This window comes from Panthera tigris, chromosome A3, assembly GCF_018350195.1.
Source record: "Panthera tigris isolate Pti1 chromosome A3, P.tigris_Pti1_mat1.1, whole genome shotgun sequence".
NCBI classification, from domain to species: domain Eukaryota; kingdom Metazoa; phylum Chordata; class Mammalia; order Carnivora; family Felidae; genus Panthera; species Panthera tigris.
In genome coordinates this window covers 16,659,353-16,677,401 of record NC_056662.1, presented here as the reverse complement: position 1 = coordinate 16,677,401, position 18,049 = coordinate 16,659,353, and the positions used below count along the sequence as shown (strand labels likewise).

Sequence of the window (18,049 nt, the reverse complement as noted above, 5' to 3'; positions counted from 1 at the left end):
GTGTATATCTTATAACCAGAAGTCCACGAACAATGTGTCCTTGTGTCCAACAGGGAAGTCTTGTGACCAACTGGCCCCCAGCGCTTCCTGCCATGAAGGAAGAGGAAAGCAGTGAGGAGGAAGCCACGGCAGCCACCACTTCTAAGGAGCAGGGAGCTGTGCCTGCGGACCTGGATGGAGTGCGAACACCAGAGCCCTTGGAGGACTTCCCCAAGCGTGAAGACCAGGAGGGCTCCTTGCCAGAAACCAGCCTGCCCTACAAGTGGGTGGTGGAGGCTGCAAACCTCCTCATCCCTGCCGTGGGGTCCAGCTTCTCGGAAGCCCTGGACTTGATCGAGTCGGTAATGTTGGTCACAGCACTTCACAGTGGGCCTAGAGCACCCGCCAGCTGGGAGTGCTTCTCTCGTGGGCAGGCATCCTTCTTTCTGTTCACTCCATCGTCCTGCCAACATTTCCTGAGTTGATGCTGAGTGCCCGGCTGGGAGCCAGAGCTTGGGGACACAGATAGTTGCTGTGCAGTCCCTGCCTTCAGGGAGCTCCTGACTCATGCTATATGGTGCAGGTGGGGTGGGAGGGCTCCCCGGTGGAGGTGGCACTGCACTGAGACCTCCAGGGTGAAAAGGGGTGGGCGTTTGAGGTCCATAACCCAGCACAGGAGAGCACAGTGCTTGAGGCACCATGTATGGGGCTGGGGCTGGAGTGCCAAGGGGTTTCTGGTAACTCAGGCCACACTGGCTGTGGATCGTACCTCTTGGGAGGGAGTTCCTTGGTGGGGGTTGAACCTCTTGATGTGACATCCTAGCTCCTAGCTGTGTCAGCCAGGCCTGCTGTGTAGAGCAGGTTTCAGGAGGTGATGGGTGAGAGGCCTGGCAACCAGGAGCAGCATTCAGTGCGAGGCACCCCACATTCAGCTTCCCACTTGGGCTTTCCAATCCTTGCTAAGAATAGTGATGCTCTTTATGGAATATGTACTAAATGCCAGGCTCTGACTTTAATGTATAATCCACACAGCATCCTGTAAGGTATGTCCTTTCTCTGTGTTTTGTAGATGAGGCTGAGGCTCAGAGAGGTCAAGTAGTATCTGTACAGTCACACAGCGAGTAAGCATGGTGGTCTTAACTGTCTTGACCACCTCTTGTCTCCAGTGGCTGGGACTGGACCTAGCTGCAGGGTCCAGCTGTGGTGTCCCCTCTACTCCAAGAAATTTCAGAGTGGTATGAGAAGCAGGTCTGATGTGTTCATCAATATGTTCAATAAATAGCTCTGAGGCTGCCATATGTAGTCCCTGATTCAGGCCCTAAGGGGAGAATTAGAAGATGAGAGTTGGACCCACTCCATGCCTGGCACTGTTGGCATTTCACAGTGTTACCTGCCTTCATCCTCAGACTGTTCTGCATCCTCTTCCACTTGAGAGGGGAGCTCAGTTTTACTGAGCACCCACAGTATGCCAGGCCAAATGCTTCATTAGTAACTGGTAGCTAACATTTGAGTGTCCGCTAAGTGCCAGGCTCGTTACTTGCTACCTAACATACATGCTCTGTTATAGCATTTGTGGAAACACTGCTTACTGACTGTTCCTGCAGGCAGTCCTTGTGGAATATGCTTCTGGTCCATTAGACACCATCAGTCTGGGGCCTTCTCAAGGTTGGGGTTTGCTGCTGGGAGTGTGGGCCTGAAGTCACTGTTGGCCCTGAGCTGGCTTCCACCCTTAGGAATAACTGCCCAGGGTCCTGAGAGTCCCAAGGACCAGCAGTCACCACAGAGGCCTGGGTCTACTCAGGGCCAGACCTCCAGGGACCAAAGTGGAAGCTTCGGTCTCCCAACAGCCCTGTGGCTGGGTTGTACTTTACTGGGCAAAGGAAGAAAGACCTGGGTATGACTCTCAGAATGCTTCCAGAAACTTAGTGACTTCAGCAGGTTGCACAACTCTCTGGCCTGGAAGGGAGGAAGGTAATGCTTGCCTGGCAAGATTGTTGTGGGATTAGAGACAATTTAGGTGAAGTGGCCAAGGAGGCAGCCGTGATGGACAGGTGCATGGAGCACAGTGGAGCACATTCTCCAGGAATGTAGCTGTGCAGGTCAAGACCCTTAAACCCAGTCACACAGCCTCGGGACCAAGACTTCACTTGTAGGAGTCTCTATCAAGGAAGTCACCAAAAATGCAGGAGAAGATCTGTATCCAAGATGTTCCTGAAGGTGTTAGTTTTAATTTTTAAAAAATTGGGGCACCTGGGTGGCTCGGTCAGTTAAGCGTCTGACTTTTGGTTTTGGCTCAGGTCATGATCTCACACTTCGTGAATTCAAGCCCTGCATCGGGCTCCAGACTGACAATGCGGAACCTGCTTGGGATTCTCTGTCTCCCTCTGTCTCTCTACCTCTCCCCCACTTGCTCTCTATCTTTCTCTCAAAATAAGTAGACATTTAAAAAAAAAAAAAATAGGGGGAAAATGTCCAACAGAAGAGGGGGGAATTAAGTAACTGATATATTCATATGATGGAATATTTTACAGTCATAAAAACTTGTAAAGGTTGAAAATATTTTACATAACTGATATTTATTAATAGTAAACATCTAACTCGTATAATAGAGTTAAGTATTATTGCTGTAATTTTAAATGGAAAAAATGCAGGATATAGAAGTGATTTATTCTAAGGCTAAAAATATGCAGAAACCTAGCTGTCATTTAGGGAGCTGTGTAAGTGGTGAAATGATAAATGCGTGAGGATGGTAAATAGTTCAGGCAGAGGATGTGAACAAGGGAGGTGGGCCTGGGGCTTCAGTGATTTGGTTTTATTTCCTAGACTTCTTGATGGGTATCTTGAGTTTTCTTTTTTTGTGCTTTTTGTATACCTTATGTATTGATTTTCTTAAATTGTTCATTTTTTTTAAACTTTGGTTCTTTTACTAGGCATATTTTATTAAGCATTTTTTTTTAAATGTTTATTTTGAGGGAGAGAGAGTGTGTGAGCAGGGCAAGGGCAGGGAGAGGGAGAGAGAGAATCCCAAGCAGGATCTGCGCTGTCAGTGCAGAGCCTGTGAGTGGGGCTTGATCTCACGAACTGTGAGATCATAACCCGAGCTGAAATCAAGAGCTTAACCAACTGAGCAACCGAGGTGCCCGTGCATTGCTTTTTAAAAATAACAGGGGCGCCTGGGTGGCTCAGTCAGTTAAGCATCCGATTTCGGCTCAGGTCATGATCTCTTGGTTCGTGGGTTTGAACCCCACATCAGGCTCTGCTGACAGCTCAGAGCCTGGAACCTGCTTCACTTTATGTGTTTATGTCTTCACTTTATGTCTTTCTTTGCTGTGCTTGTGCTCTGACTCTCTCTCTCAAAAATAAATAACGTTAAAAAAAAAAAGAAGAAGAAAGAAAAAAAAATAACAGCAAGCAGCCATGTGCACAATATGACTTCAGGTATGTTTGCAAATAGAGATATACAGATGTAGAGGAATCCATTGGGAAAGCAGAGTATTGCAGTTATTCCTAACCCCCCTCTCTGGGCAGGACCCTGATGCTTGGTGTGACCTGAGTAAATTTGACCTGCCCGAGGAGCCGTCTGCAGAGGGCAGCATCAGCAACAGTCCAGTGCAGCCACAGCCAACGCAGCATCAGCAGCAACAGGCACTGCCGCCCCGCCAGCCAGCCGTCCCGGTGCCCAGTGTGACCGAATATCGTCTGGACGGCCACACCATCTCAGACCTGAGCCGGAGCAGCCGGGGCGAGCTGATCCCCATTTCCCCCAGCACTGAAGTGGGGGGCTTGGGCGTCGGCACGCCGCCTTCGGTGCTCAAGCGGCAGAAGAAGCGGCGCGTCGCCCTGTCCCCTGTAACGGAGAACAGCGCCAGCCTGTCCTTCATGGACTCCTGTAACAGCCTCACCCCCAAGAGCACACCCGTCAAGACCCTGCCCTTCTCGCCCTCCCAGGTGTGTGGGCCCCCACCCTGACTGCTCACTGGGTTCGGTGTGCAGACTCCCGGTTCCAGTACAGGGCCTGGCACGCAGGCAGACGTCATTCAGCACGTCTTCACTGAGCACCTGCTGTGTGCAAGGTCCTGTGCTAGGTGCTGGGGGTGTAGAGTGAGCAAAAACAGGCCTGGCTCTGCCCTCATGAAGCTTGTGCTCTGGTGGGAAGACCATTTAGCAGGAAAGATGCAAATAAATGTGACATTTGGTGTGAAGGAGAAGGCTTATAGGTTTGTGAGGGCATTTAGTCTGGGGGGAAGGGGTCATCCTGGAGGGTTTGCTATGAGGAGGAGGGATTGCTTGGCCAGCAGGTGGTAATTGAGCAAAGAAGGGAATGGACTCAGTATTTGCTCAAAGAATCTCTTTATTGTGCACTTGCTTATAGCAGATTTGCCAGCCCTGGGGTGCAAATGTGAGTGTGGCATAGCCCTGCCCTTGACGAGGATGGTGAATATTGAGAGCAGCTTTGTAATTACTTGAATAGAATGGGGTGTGGGAAGTGCTGTGGTCATTGAGAGCTTATTGTGTCCTGGGTGCTGCTTCCCGGGACTCAGTAATGAAAGTACTGTTGGGGAGAGCTGAGGAGGGGTCCTGTCTCCCCTATAGGTCTGGAAGGCATTTAGAGCTTCTGAGAGAGATGTTGGGGCAGGGTTTTGTCAGCTTGAACAAAGACATGGAGATGAGGGAGCAGAGTCTGTGGTGTGAAGTCCAGAGCCAGGAGGGATGGGGAGGCTGGGGGATGGATGGGGGCTTTGGAGAGCCTTAGGTGTCAATGAGGGGGATGCACTGTCCTGGGGGCTGAGAGGGTGGTGGGGATCTGGGAGGGTGGACTGGAAGAGCTGGCGAGAGGTAGACTGTGGAGGTCCCATGTCTCTAGACCGGAAGAGGGTGGGCGGAGGCTTTGGATCTCACGGTGTCTGGTCCCTGAGGACATGGGAGAGAGCTAGGCCTAGATGTGGCACATTTTAGGAGGCTACTTAATCATTTGTTCAAGGCTCGAGGCCAGGCCAGTGTTGGGGGTGAGTCGTGGTATCTTTCTGCAAGAGGCCCTGTGTTCATCACTATGGGTTTCCTAACAAAGTACCACAGATCAGGGGGCTTAAACAACAGAAATTCATCTTCTCGTAGTTCTGGAGGCCGAGATTAAGTGTGGGCCATTTCAGTTTTTTTGGAGGCCTTTCTGGGTGTAGATGGCTATCTCTTCCCTGTGTCTTCACATGGTCTCCCTTTGTGTCTGTGTCTGTGTCCTGATCTGTTTTCTCTTATAGTCTCTTACCTCCTTCTCATAGAATCTTACAAGGACACCAGTTATGTTGGATGACATATGGGCCTTCCCTATGACCTTGTTTTCCCTTAATCATGTCTTTGAATGCTCTGTCTCCACATGTAGTCACATTCTGAGGTCCTGTGGGTCAGAGCTTCAACATAGGAATTTGGGGCAACAATACACTGTTCAGCCCATAGCAGGCCTCAAGTAAGGGCAGCTGATGAGAGAAGGAAGACGGTGAGCCCTGAGCTGCCCAACAAACAGCCCAGGGTGATGGGGACCCTGCACATGGCCTTGGGTTTCCAGGGGCACCTTCAGGGCAGAGGGGGGGAGGGTAGTGCCGCAGACTTGGCTCAGATCTGGTTTGAGTCCTGTCTCTAGCACTCTGTGCAAGAACCTTTATCTCTGTAAGGCTCAGCCTTCTTATTTGTAAAATGGGGTGTCATGATATCACCTATGTCACAGAAGATGGCTAAGACTATAAGAAATTCTTGGTATGAATGCTTAGCCCTGGTGTGAGGAGGTGCTCCCATCACCACAACCATTGTCACCATCCCCTGTCCACAGGTCGTGTAAGAGCTAGTCTTACTTCTGAAAAGGAGCTGCTCTGTCAGCTTTCTTGGTCCTGACTGCACGGTCATCAGTGCTGTGAGCACAGGCATGGGGAGGGACCTCCCCCAGCATCACAAAAGCAAAGGCTGGGGGCAGTGACAATCCCAGGGGTCTGTGCAATCCTAGCTGGTGGGTCCTGTCGAGCTATCTTGGTGTCTATTCTCTGTTGCCTGATGGGGGAGTGCTCCCAGGTCAGGAGGAACACTCCGTCAGAGAACAGGGGGTGGGGGTCAGGGTCTCACTCCCTCCCTGCAGGTTGTCACTTTGTCTTGTTTCCATCCTCTTCCCTGGCAGTTTCTGAACTTCTGGAACAAACAGGACACACTGGAGCTGGAGAGCCCCTCACTGACGTCCACCCCGGTGTGCAGCCAGAAGGTGGTGGTCACCACTCCCCTGCACCGGGATAAGACGCCCCTGCACCAGAAGCACGCTGCGTGAGTGCTGTACCTGCCCACTCCTCCTGGCCCCTCCCTCCCAAGCCAGGATCAGGACCACCTTTAGAGAAACTCCTGAGACTGTTTCAAGAAGGCAGCCTCCTTCTGGCTACCATGCCTCTTCGTTTTTGTCAGGATAGCCTGGTGCTTCATCTTTGTTCTTCCTCATTTTTGTTTTTTAATTTGATGGTTTTCTAATCTCCAGACTAGCGTCCAGATAGCCATGAAAAAAGTCTTCTAATCTAGTGTGACTTTTCCGTGCAAATCCACTGTGCTTGAGTAGCCTTATGTGAAGGACAGAAGTGCCTGGTTCTCCATCTCTCCATGGTGCCCAGTCAGGAGGAGGTCAGGCTGTGAGCCTAGAAAGCTCAGTGTTTCACCTATACAGGTTGCTTAACCGTGTGCTTTTATGGAAGTGTTTTCATATAAGTGTACTTCCTGTGTCATCCTGACTCTGAATTCCAGGTAGAGACAGTTGCTATGTGCTTCTGCTTATTACCTTTGCTGCAAGAGAAGCATTGCCTAATTATCTCCTTAGGAAGCTGTATAATTCAGGAATCAGCTCAGAAATTTTAGCCCTTGTAATGATACACAATGTCAGGAAAGATTTATGAATCCCCTGGTCAGAAATTGGTCTTAGCAGTTGACCGAGTTTAACTGACATGTTGGATGCAGAGTGCTTCTCCGTTCAAGCCAAAATTTTAAAAATCTAAGCCTTTAAGCGGATATGCTGGTGCCACAAAAGGCACTGATAATTCTCTTTCTCCTTTTTCTTTTCATCTGGTTCCTAGTCTGCTGCTGCTGCTCTCGCTTTTCTGTTTTCCTCCACATGAAGAAGCATTTCCACTACTATTCATTCCTCTATAAATCCGTATTTCCATCTGGGAATAATGTTCTTCTCTCTGAAAGTCATCTCTTAATGTTGCGGTTTGGTGAATCTGCAAAGTTCATGTGTCTGAAAAGTTGCCTTAATGTTTGAAAGGTAGTTTTGCTGGGTACAGAACCCTAGGCTGACAGGTTTTTCTTGTGAGTTTTATTTTTATTTATTATTGTTTCCTTTGAGTTTTAAAGATGTTCTCCTGTCATCTGGCCTGTACTGTTTTATTTGTTTGTTTGTTTGTTTGTTTGTTTGTGTTTTTGAGAGAGCTTGCAAGAGTGTGAGCTGGAGAAGGGCAGAGAGAAATCACAAGCAGGCTCCATGCCCAGTGCTGAGCCCAACGTGGGGCTCAATCCCACAACCCTGGGAACATGACTTGAGCCAAAATCAAGAGTCGGACACTTAACCAACTGAACCACCCAGGCGCCCCTCCCTCTGATATTTTTGCATCATTCTGCCTGCTCTCAGGTGGTCTCCTCAGATGTATACACTAATTAGTGCCCTGTGGAATATTCAGGGAGGCCCATCTGCAGATGTCCGTGCAGCCCTCTCCTCTCCAGTGATGCTGTGTTGTGCACATCTCTTCGACTCAGGGTCCTGCCGGGTTCCCCTGTGCTCCCCTCCCTGAGCTTTGCCCAGGAGCTGTCCTCATCTGTCTCCCGTCTCTCGTGTCCCTGTCCTCGGTCATCTGGTGCCTGGGGTCTTGAAGCCTATTGTGTCATCCACAGTGTGTTGTTGCTCTGTTGTTTCAGGCAGGAGAGTAAATCTGGCCCCAATGTCCTATTTGGGCCACAAGTGGAGACCTGCTACTTCATCTTTAAATCCAGATTCTTATCACAAAAGACTGTTTTGGTTTTCCTCTTGTCTCTTTCAGAAGTTATTTTTGACATCTGCAAGGTGGTATAATAGGCAATGGTTGTTTGGACTTCATTCCAAATTTGACTCGTTTCCCTGCCCACTGATTTTTATATCCCACCTTTCCCATTTTTCCCCCCATAGAAGTTATGAAAGGACAGCTCTTTAACAAATAAATAAAACATGCTCAGTATATGGTATTTCCAATGGTGATAGAAACCGTAAGGGGGGTTATACAGGCCTGGGGAGCACAGAGTAACGGAGAGGGGTTTCTAACTTAGGAGGACATCAGGGATGGCCCTGTAGGGAGGGGGAGCCATGCAGAATTTTGAGAGAGGAATTCCAGGCAGGTTGAACTGCAAATGCAAAGGCTCCCAGACAGAAACAGGCTTTTTGTGTTTTAAAGAACAAAAATGAGGCCAGTAGGTTTGGAGCGAATCTGGTGTAGAGAATGGTAGGTGAGAAGTCGGGGTTCACCAGGTCACCAGGTCTGTGTGTTAGTGGGGCTGGGCTGTGTTGAGCAGATCTTACTGGTTCATAAAGCACAAACCTTCCCCACTCTTAAAATTTGGTTATTTTCTGGGTTAGTGCTTTTTTTGAGTTCTTCCCAGAGAGGAGGCTGTGAGCAGGGAGGGTATGAGGTCTGTGCCATCTGATGTCTGGGCTGTCTGTGTACTGTTTTTCCACCACAGGAGCTGGATCTAGAAGTCTTGAGGGAGAAGAGCTGTGACCCCAAACCGCAGGCTCTGCTTTGTTTTTATGTTGCGGAGAAATCGGACACCCAACCTGCTGTTATTCCTTTGTAGCAAATCTTTTCTTTCTCCCTGGATCCTTGTAGGGCTTTGGTTTGCTTTTAGTTTTGTGTGTGGGGTGTGTGTGTGTGTGTGTGTGTGTGTGTGTGTGTGTGTGTAGTTTATTCCTGAAATGTGCCACGCGTGTAGGTGTGCTGTCTCTTTATAAATCGCCCCCTCTTCCCCCCACCCTGATTTTCAAACTCAGGACTCAAACTTTGAGCTAAGAAAATGTGCTTTTTTTTTTTTTTTTTCTTTTTTAATTGTTTCTCTGGTGGTCTGCCCCTTTCCTTCCACTTCAGGGCCTCCTTCCTACACAGTCTTTTGGTTGTTTGCCGTGTCTCTGTCTACCCTCACGTTCCTGTTCACTGTCCTAAGCCATCCAGAATTTCAAGGGAGCATGGTGGGACTGTCTTCTGATTCACCAATTTGCTCCTGCAGTCTCCCACCTGCTGAGGCCTCTGGCTCACAGAGTGGAATTATTTTCATCTCAAGTAATCCTCTGTCTTTCCTTTTCAAGTCAGTCTTCCTTGGTGTTCTAACATGCATGTATTACTACTTGCTGATACTGTGAATTGGAGAGGTTCTAGAGTTTTCTCATATTTGTTGCAAAAATATGCAACATGGAGCACGCACTCTCTGGAGAGGGCTTGGGGAAGGGACTTGGTCTTCCTGGATTATTGCCTTGGTCCCCTGACCTCTCATGGGCAAAAGCTCCATGTCCCACAGAGACTTGGAGTCATCCCTTTGAACTGCAGTTTGAACTGTGAGATGTTTACATTTGACTGTCACTTACTGTCTTTCCTCATCTTTACGGGGCGGGCAGGGTGTCTGTGTGTCCTGTGTGGGAGATAACAAGGACTTGGGAAGAGATTGAGTGGATCCCTATCTAACCCCCACCCTGAGGCAGGAAGTAAAGATTGGTTTACCCTTGTTCCAGCCTTTTATCTCCCTGTGGAATGGCTGGCAGGCTGGGGGAGGTGGCCAGAGCAGCAGCCCCAGTAATGGTGTCCATGTTGGCCTCTGCTCCTGAGTTCCTGACTACCTTGATATTTCTCCCATCCTCTGACGGCCCCAGTAAGGCCTGGGAGTCCACTGTGGCGGTACCTCTAGCTGACTGGGGTCACACAGCCTCATGCAGGTGGAGAGCTAAAGTTTGCCAGCTGGTGGGCTCGTGCCTGCAGCTTGGTGTGGGCCTGTGAGGGATCTCTTCTGGGCCCTCCCCAGTAGGCTTCTCCTTCATTGGCAGATATTGCATGCTGCCAGGGTCAGGGCTGATAGAAGTTTTTTAGTATCTCTGCTTGTGGACCAGACCCTTCCCAGGTTTCTGTCTGCTAAAACTTTCCCTCCCCATTTGTGTCCCCACTGTGATCATTTTGAGGGGACTTGGGAAGAGGGTACGCTAAGCATGTGCGTTGGCTTCACCATCTCCCATCACATGTCTTCCTTTAATAATGCTGCTGCCACATGCTCTCCATGGGGCACGCACTCTCTGGAGAGGGCTTGGGGAAGGGACTTGGTCTTCCTGGATTATTGCCTCGCTCCCCTGACCTTCTCTCACTGGGCCTGCATGCAGTATGGCTACAGGCTTGCCTTGTTTATGAAAGGTCCTCACTCCCTCTCTCTCTGACCCTCCCTCATTCATGCTCTGTCTCTGTCTCAAAAATAAACAAACATTAAAAAAATTGAAAAAAAAAAAAGTCCTCATTTATCGGCTAATGTTGGAGCAACAGTCTCAACCATTCTTCTGCCTGGCTGGGGCTCCAGGGCCCTCTTAGACTATGTCCTGTTCTTTCCTGTTTCTGCGGCTGGCGCTTCCTCTAAGCGCCTGATGAAGACCCTTGGGTGGAAAGTTGGTGGGTGGTGGAAAGGTGCCATGGGAAGAGACCATGTGCCTGGGGACTTGCTCCCTGCTGCCAAGGCCAAAGGTCAGGTGGAGGGATGGTGGTTGTCATGGGCAGCCTGTGGCGGTGTGGCTGGTGTCTGTCCCCCACCCGGTCGCTAAGCCTCCTTCTCTGGCCCTGGCAGGTTTGTAACCCCAGATCAGAAGTACTCCATGGACAACACTCCTCACACGCCGACCCCATTCAAGAATGCCCTGGAGAAGTATGGACCACTAAAGCCCCTGGTATGTGGTGCAGCCAGGCGGGTATGCACGGTGGGGTTGCTTGGGTCCATGCAGCCATGTACGGCTCACAGAGCTCTTCCCCTCTGAGATCTCATTAGACTCTGCCAACCTCTCAGAGGTTGCAAATACCCTGATGTTATTAAATGGGGGATCTGAGGCTGAGCTACTTACCAATTCATCAGATATTATCCAAGCACCTGCAGTGTGCTGAGTGGGCACTGCTGGTGCTGGAGACGCAGTCGCACCCTGGTAAATCTCGGTATCGGGGGTGGGGGCAACATCAAACACACGAATAACTCAGTACCCCCAGTGCATTATCGGTGCTGGGGAGAAGATGGGCAGGGGCTGGAATGGAGGACGGGCTTGAGTGCTGGGGCTAATTGCCCCTCACACTGAAGCCTTTGACTAACTGCCGGTTCTTTATAAAACATGTGCAAGCCACTTGTGGGCAGGCACAAGGGGCCGGTGAGGCACCTTCCTGGCCGTGGACAAACTGCCCTTCTACCCACTCCTCCCAGTGGGATGCTCATGCTTTCCCTGGTGAAAACAGAAAACTGGCACTGTGGGCTTTCTGAAACAGAGGCAGGTGTTCTAGAAATGAATTGAAGGTGAGAGAAAGGTTGTAGAAAAGCATTTGGCCTGTGAACAGGGTCTGTGGTGTGCCCCCGACCCCCATTGTGTGGGATTCTCGTGCTGTGATCTCTTCGGCTCTGGGATGGAGTTGATGAAGTTAATGGGCCCAGTGAAGCACTAGTTAGCACTGCCCTCTCTAGTTCAGGTGGGGATACAGTTTCCAGACCCTGAGACATCGGCCTGCTCTCTAGACAGGCTTGATAAGGCACATCTGACCTTGGCAACCAAAATTAAAGCACGTAGGGGCTTTTAGAATGACTTCTCAGGGTTGCCATCCCCTACACTTGTTGCTCTCTTTTTCTGTTCGCTTTCGCCTGAGGCCAGAGTGGTCATCTGGAACCCCATAGGCCCAAGAAAGGGAAATGGAACCAAGAATCCCCGTTAGTGTGGAACAAAGGGGTAAAGGAGTTTGGGCTCGAGCATGTCCAGGTTCTAACTTCATAGCTATGTGATCTTGGGCCAGGCACTTGATCTCTGAACCTCCCATTTCTACCTTGTGGAAGATGACAGCTGTTGCACTGAGTTTTGTGAGGGTCACATTGGTGATGTGTAGGTGCACTTCTGGCTCATGACGGTCCTCGGGGAGTTGAGGTTAATGTCTACTTGTCCAAGGCAGGACAGTTAATGGTCACAAATGAGTGTGAGGCCAGCATCCTGGCCTCAGGCCTCCTTGCATTGCCTAGGATAGCCAAGGCGCGTCTGGGTGCTGTATCCTAGAGCCTGGTTGTGGAACCTCACATGGGCTGCCCTGTCCCGCCCCCAGCCCCAGACCCCGCACCTGGAGGAGGACTTGAAGGAGGTGCTGCGCTCTGAGGCCGGCATCGAGCTCATTATTGAGGATGAAGTGAGGCCTGAGAAGCAGAAGAGGAAGACTGGGGTGAGTGGCTGGTGGGGTGGGAAATGCCCTTACTGCCTGCCTGGGCAGCTCGGGCCAAGGAAGCCATGGGGAGGTGAGGGGAGAGAGTGGGGTGGTGGGGGTGGTGGTGGGGAGTCTGGGGACAGCTGGTAAAAGGAGGGTCCTGGGGAAGGTAGAGCTGCAGCCCCATGCCCTTTGTTCCCCAGAGTGGTTATCAATGAAACTGACCAAGGTGAGGCTCTAGTGCTCAGGACCCTTGCCTTTTCCCCACTGAACTAGCCCCTTACGTAGCATTGTGTTTGGACCCTTCTAAGGTGGGCTCTGGGCTCGGAGCAGTAGATTAGAATGGTGATGTAGACCCAGATGTGGTCACTCCCTCCTAGAGCTCAGGGGGCGGAGGCAGACACTAGACAAACGCATCACGACCATCTCAATACATGGTATTAAGGGAGTAGAAAGGGACACAAAAGGGATTCCAAGGGATTCCAAGGATTCCTCAGATGGAGTCAGCCACGCATCTGGGCCGTGGGAGCCAGGTGGGAGACAGTTGGTTCGGGTGAGGTGGAGAGCTGGCAAGGACACCTGGGTACAGAGTACAGGGCAGGGGCTGCCCTGGGCCAGCCCAGAAGCCACACCTCTGCTGCACCATGTGTGTGGGTTTCCTGAAAGCAGATGGATTCGGTGTTCCCCCTTTTTGTAGATGCTTTCTTCTGGGAGAGGGGGGAAGATGGGAATGTGCCAGAGAGGTGTGTAGGGAAGGTGGATAGTCAGTCTGGGAGTGGCCCACTGGGTGGGGGCCCCTAGGTTCAGAGAACTTGACCTCTCTATGTCAGATGGTGGTTCTGAGACATGCCGGCACCTGTTTAGGGTACACTGCTGGGTTAGGGGGTGAGTCATTCCCAGAGCTCCTCCCTGATATTGGAGCTGACCTTTGACCAGCTTATTGGAGGTGCAGGCATGGGGCTGGGGCATTCCTGTAACAAGCCTGTGTCCCTCGGGTTTTACGTGTTTGTATTCCTTGTTTGCGGGTGAGTATTTGAGGTGTAATTTGGATGATTCTCTCCCAGGCCTGTTTAGGGGTGTGTTTAGTGTGGTAGAGGCTTGGGAGCTATGCGTGGTCCATCGAGGGATGAGGAGCAGGTGTCTGGATGGAGGCATTTGTGTCCTTGCTTCCTGTGGTTGCATCTGGCAGGATGGTCTGCTCTAGGTGCTGAATCTGTTGGGGCCAGGGTCTCCCAATCCACCTGCACACCCCACACCCTGCCCCATTCTTGCCAACCAGGGGCCTGGCTTGAAGGCCCCACTGCATCAGGGCGTGAGTCTGTGATCAGGGCAGATGGGGCAGGCGTACCCAAGGTTCTGGTGGTGACTCAGGAGGAATCCCAAATGTCTGCCCTAATTGTCTCCCTCCTCCCCACCCCCAGCTGCGGCGGAGCCCCATCAAGAAGGTCCGCAAGTCCCTGGCTCTTGACATTGTGGATGAGGATGTGAAGCTGGTGATGTCCACACTGCCCAAGGTGCTGTCCTTGGTAAGGGGTCTGAGAGAGAAACGCCCCCCCATCCCCGCCCCCGGCTGCCTCACCTGCTCCCCTGCCCAGAACTATAGAGGGCTCCTCTGTCCCACAGAGGATGGAGTCTCACTGGAGACCCTCTGCCTTTGGAACCCTTTGGCTGTGGGGGAACCCTGGCAGTACAGTGGCCCAGTGGTTCTCAGACCAGGCTTCTGGATATCAGGCTCTGCAGTGAGGGGCTGATGGAGAAGGTGGGGCTGGGCACCCACCCCCAGCGTCAGTCAAGATAGCTCTGCATGTGTCTTTCACAGAAAGGTTTATTTGGCAAGAGTTACATTGCTAGAACATGTTTGAAAACCATGGATCTGGGTCCTTAGCACCTTCCATTATATTCTACTCATGGTGGTGATGTGCAGAGGGTCAATGGTAGGCTTAAGGCACAGCCAGGTGGTTGGGGCACATCGGCCCTGGGATGGGTGCTCTTCAGGTCCCATTGCTGAGCTCAGGAATGGGGCTGTTGCCTATGCAGAGCCTGCCCCCAGAAAGCTTGCCACACTGTTGATCCCTCTCAGCTGACAGTGGGATGAGTTTCCCAGTGTGAGGCAGTGAGAAATGTGGCAGGAGTCATGAGACAAAGGATTGCCTGAGCAGATCCTGCAGATATGGGGACTTAGGACTGCTGTAGCCATAGCCCTTGTGGAGAAGCATCACTGGGTGGGGAGCCCCACCAGGCTGGGGACTTAGTGCCGTGCATCCAGACCTATAACAGGCATCACCGTGGGCATGTAAAATAATTCTCAAACGGTAACGAAGTATAGCAAGTAGCTAAGAGCATGGGATTTGGGGTGGGGTGGATCTGATGGAGTCCTGGCACTGGTGACACTGGCTCTTGCTCTCTGGGATCTCTTAGGTTCCCCGAGCCTGACTCTTGCCTGTCATAAGAGTACCTAGCCCAGCAGACTGTTAGGAGGGTAAAGGAGAAGAGCTGGGAGACTGGAGGGCCTGGAGGTGTTTTGTGCAGCTGTGTGTATGTGCTGGTTGATGCTGCCATCTCTGACTGCCCGCCTGTGGATGTTTCTGATCCCAGGAGAAACTAGAGCATACCCCCCCCCGCCCCCCCGCCCCCCGCCCCTGCCTGAGGCTGTGGGGGAGGAACCAGCTCCATGTAAAAGGGACCAGCACTGTTGGGCATTTATTAGGTGAAGGCTCTGAAACAGGCACTTTACAGAGAAGTCCCCATCTGGAAGAGGATACTGAGGCTTAGAGAAGTTAATGTCCTGCCCAAGATCCAACAGCCCAGAGGTAGTGCTGCTGGGATATGACTAGTTTTCTTCCTTCCCACCATGCTTGTGGCAGAAGGGTGAGTCTTTGGCTTGGTTTTGATTTCAGCCGACAAATGTCCTATCAAGCTCCTCCAGCCTCTCTGTGCCAGGCATCAAAGAGGACAACAGCCTACTTAATGAGGGCTTCCTGCAGGCTAAGCCCGAGAAGCCCATGGCGGTGCAGAAGTCCCGAAGCCACTTTCCAACACCTGCCCCTGTGAGTGCTGGCCACGAATGTGGTATTCCCCTTGGGGATTTTGCATAGACTGTTGCCTCTGCCTGAATGCCCTTCTGAGGCTCTGTTTGCTTGATTAACTTACACTTCAGATCTCAGTCTGGACATCACACCCTCAGGGAGCCCATGTGCTGGAGACCTGCACCGCCTCCCTGCACCCCCAGCCCTTTTATGGTGTGGTCTCGTAACTAGGTCATCGTCTCTGTATTTAGTTGCTTAGCACATGTCTGTCCTCAAAGGCAGATGTCTATCTTGATGTCTGCCGTGGCTGCTCGCACCTCAGTGTCTGTATGTATGAATCTCTTGCTGTTCCTTCCCACCAACCTGCTTGGCTGTAGCTTTGCCTCGTGAGGAGGCTGGTGCCCACAGCCAGGGGCACAGCCATGTTGCCTGGTGCAGCCTCCTTGCTTTACATCTGAGGAAGCCCAGAGACAGGACCGACTTCTCCAGGGCCACCAGGAAGGTGGAGGGAACACGAGAATACTTGTGGCTTCAAAAGGGAGGAGGGTCATAGAAATGTCCCCCACCCCTCTGGACAGGCTCACAGCATTCACTGAGAGCATGCTGTCCCTGGATGGTAACTCACTTGCCTCCTCCCAGATGACCAGCGCCTGGAAGACGGTGGCCTGCGGGGGGACCAGGGACCAGCTCTTCATGCAAGAAAAAGCCCGGCAGCTCCTGGGCCGCTTGAAGCCCAGCCACACGTCTCGGACCCTCATCTTGTCCTGAGGGGCTTGGTGCTCATTCTTATGTTTACAGGGGGTTGGGGGGACCAAGGTTGGTCTGTGAATTTGAGAATCACACTCAGATGACCGCCTGCAGGGAGCCTTCTGCCGCCAGCCCCTCTCCAGACTGCTCAGGTGGAGGCAGAGCAGGGCCACCACTGTCCTGTCTCCAAGTCCAGCTGTGGCTGTGGGCGGTTCCTGGTGCTAACAGAACAAAGTCCCACCCCTGGGCCTGCCTGGTCCTCTCCCCAGTGTCACAGGGAGTCCCTTTAGCTTCTCCCAAGCCCTCGTCAGGCCTGGCCTCATCTCAGACCCCTGATTAGGACGGGGGACGTGGCCAGCATGCTCATTCCCTCAACCTGTTAGTACATTTTCTTGAAAGAATAAAATTGCCTTTTTCTTTGTGCTGTTGTCTACTCCGTCTTCCTCCTGGACGCTGCTTGTGCTTTCCCAGTCACTGTGGTTCCCTGGTGACTGTTGTTGGGGTCTTGAGGGATGTGGAGACCAAGGTCCTCATCCTCAGAGCATTGCCTTGTCTGCACATCTGGACATTCTTCCCCCGAGGGGCCCAGTGTCTTGGGGGCAGTTTCATCTGTGGGCGTCTCAAAGCTCTGAGGATTCTTGGCTGTTGGCGGGGAGGGGAGGGTGCATTAGCATCCTGCTTGGCCTTTGGCATTGTTGGCTGACCTGGCCTGCCATGAGCCCTGCCCCCAGGTGAGACCAGTAAAGAAGTGAATGGCAGGTGGACAGAACCTTCTGGCACAGTAGTCTTAACTTGGCAAGGCCATGGCAGCAGTTGGAGCTTGGGCTGTGGTCCACCCTGATCATGGTGCAGTGGGATGACTGGCACTTGGCTGGAATCTGGGGATTGAAGAGGGGTGGGTGCCAGGTCTGAGAAGGTCTAGACTGGGGAGTGAGGTATTATTCAGCAGTAGGGTTCATGGGATTTGGCATGTGGCCATCCTTGGGGGCTGAGGTCTCAGTTCACCACAGGACGGGCATCTGCCTGGGACAGACCCATCTCTACACTCTGCTTCAGTGCCTCTGGTTCCCAAGGGAGACTTGAAGACCAATCCTCTTGCCTGGGGCCCTGTCCTGTAAAGAGGAGGACTGGGAGTTAGTCTGACTCTGACACACCCCTGTCCTGTTGAATTTGTACATGGGGTCTTGTCGCTCAGCATGGCAGAGCCCTCCTCAGGAGACCCCCGGTTTGAGCCTGGCTAAGTCCTTCCTGCACCTCCTGTGGCCAAGCCAGATGCTGCAGCCAGTTCTATGGCAGGGCCACATCTGCCACATGCCCCTGTGCCTTTGTTGATTTCCTGGCCTGGACCCCTTCCCCCGCCCCCCACCAACTCCTTCCCCCAGGGACCTGTAGATCCTAGGCTTCATCACTGAATGGTCCCCGCGGGGCTATCAGCATTGACAGGTGACCCCAGTGAGGGACTAAGGGACCTTCATACCTAGGGTTCACTGTGACTCGGTAGGACACCTACATCAAAATCGGATGCAACAAGCCTCTGAGACCACCTGCCCTCCAGTCCTCCCACCCTAGATTTATGATAGGCTCCCAGAGAGCTGTTGTTAGGCAGGTGGTCAGTAGCTGCACCTCAGTGAGCTGGCCTACAACCCACCAGGGGCTTTCTGACAGTGCCTGCTCCCGGCTGCCTTGTCCACCTATGCCCAGGGCCTGTCCTGAGGCTCCCTGCTAATTGCAAACATGTTAACTTGCCACCTCTGGCGAACTCTGCACTGGAGCTGTTCTCTGCTTCATGCAGTAAGTGAACAGGCATCGAGGGTCCCCCGTGTGCCTGGTGCTGAGGATACAAGAATAAACGCC

General features: G+C 52.0%; 1 protein-coding gene across 5 annotated transcripts in view; it reads left to right on the top strand.

The window, feature by feature from the left end:
- Positions 1–16,616, top strand: part of MYBL2 (MYB proto-oncogene like 2) — a 41,548-nt gene extending 24,932 nt beyond the window's left edge. For 3 of the 5 annotated variants that reach the window (XM_042980346.1, XM_042980348.1, XM_042980349.1), the window contains 8 exons: positions 54–341; positions 3,508–3,927; positions 6,140–6,279; positions 10,831–10,930; positions 12,327–12,440; positions 13,844–13,948; positions 15,320–15,469; positions 16,088–16,616. In XM_042980346.1, the coding sequence (XP_042836280.1) occupies positions 54–341; positions 3,508–3,927; positions 6,140–6,279; positions 10,831–10,930; positions 12,327–12,440; positions 13,844–13,948; positions 15,320–15,469; positions 16,088–16,216 (1,446 nt within the window). In that variant the 3' untranslated portion in view covers positions 16,217–16,616. The remainder of the gene's footprint in view (positions 1–53; positions 342–3,507; positions 3,928–6,139; positions 6,280–10,830; positions 10,931–12,326; positions 12,441–13,843; positions 13,949–15,319; positions 15,470–16,087) is intronic. The other 2 variants (XM_042980347.1, XM_042980350.1) reach the window with 1 other exon arrangement.
- Positions 16,617–18,049: the final 1,433 nt, after the last annotated feature.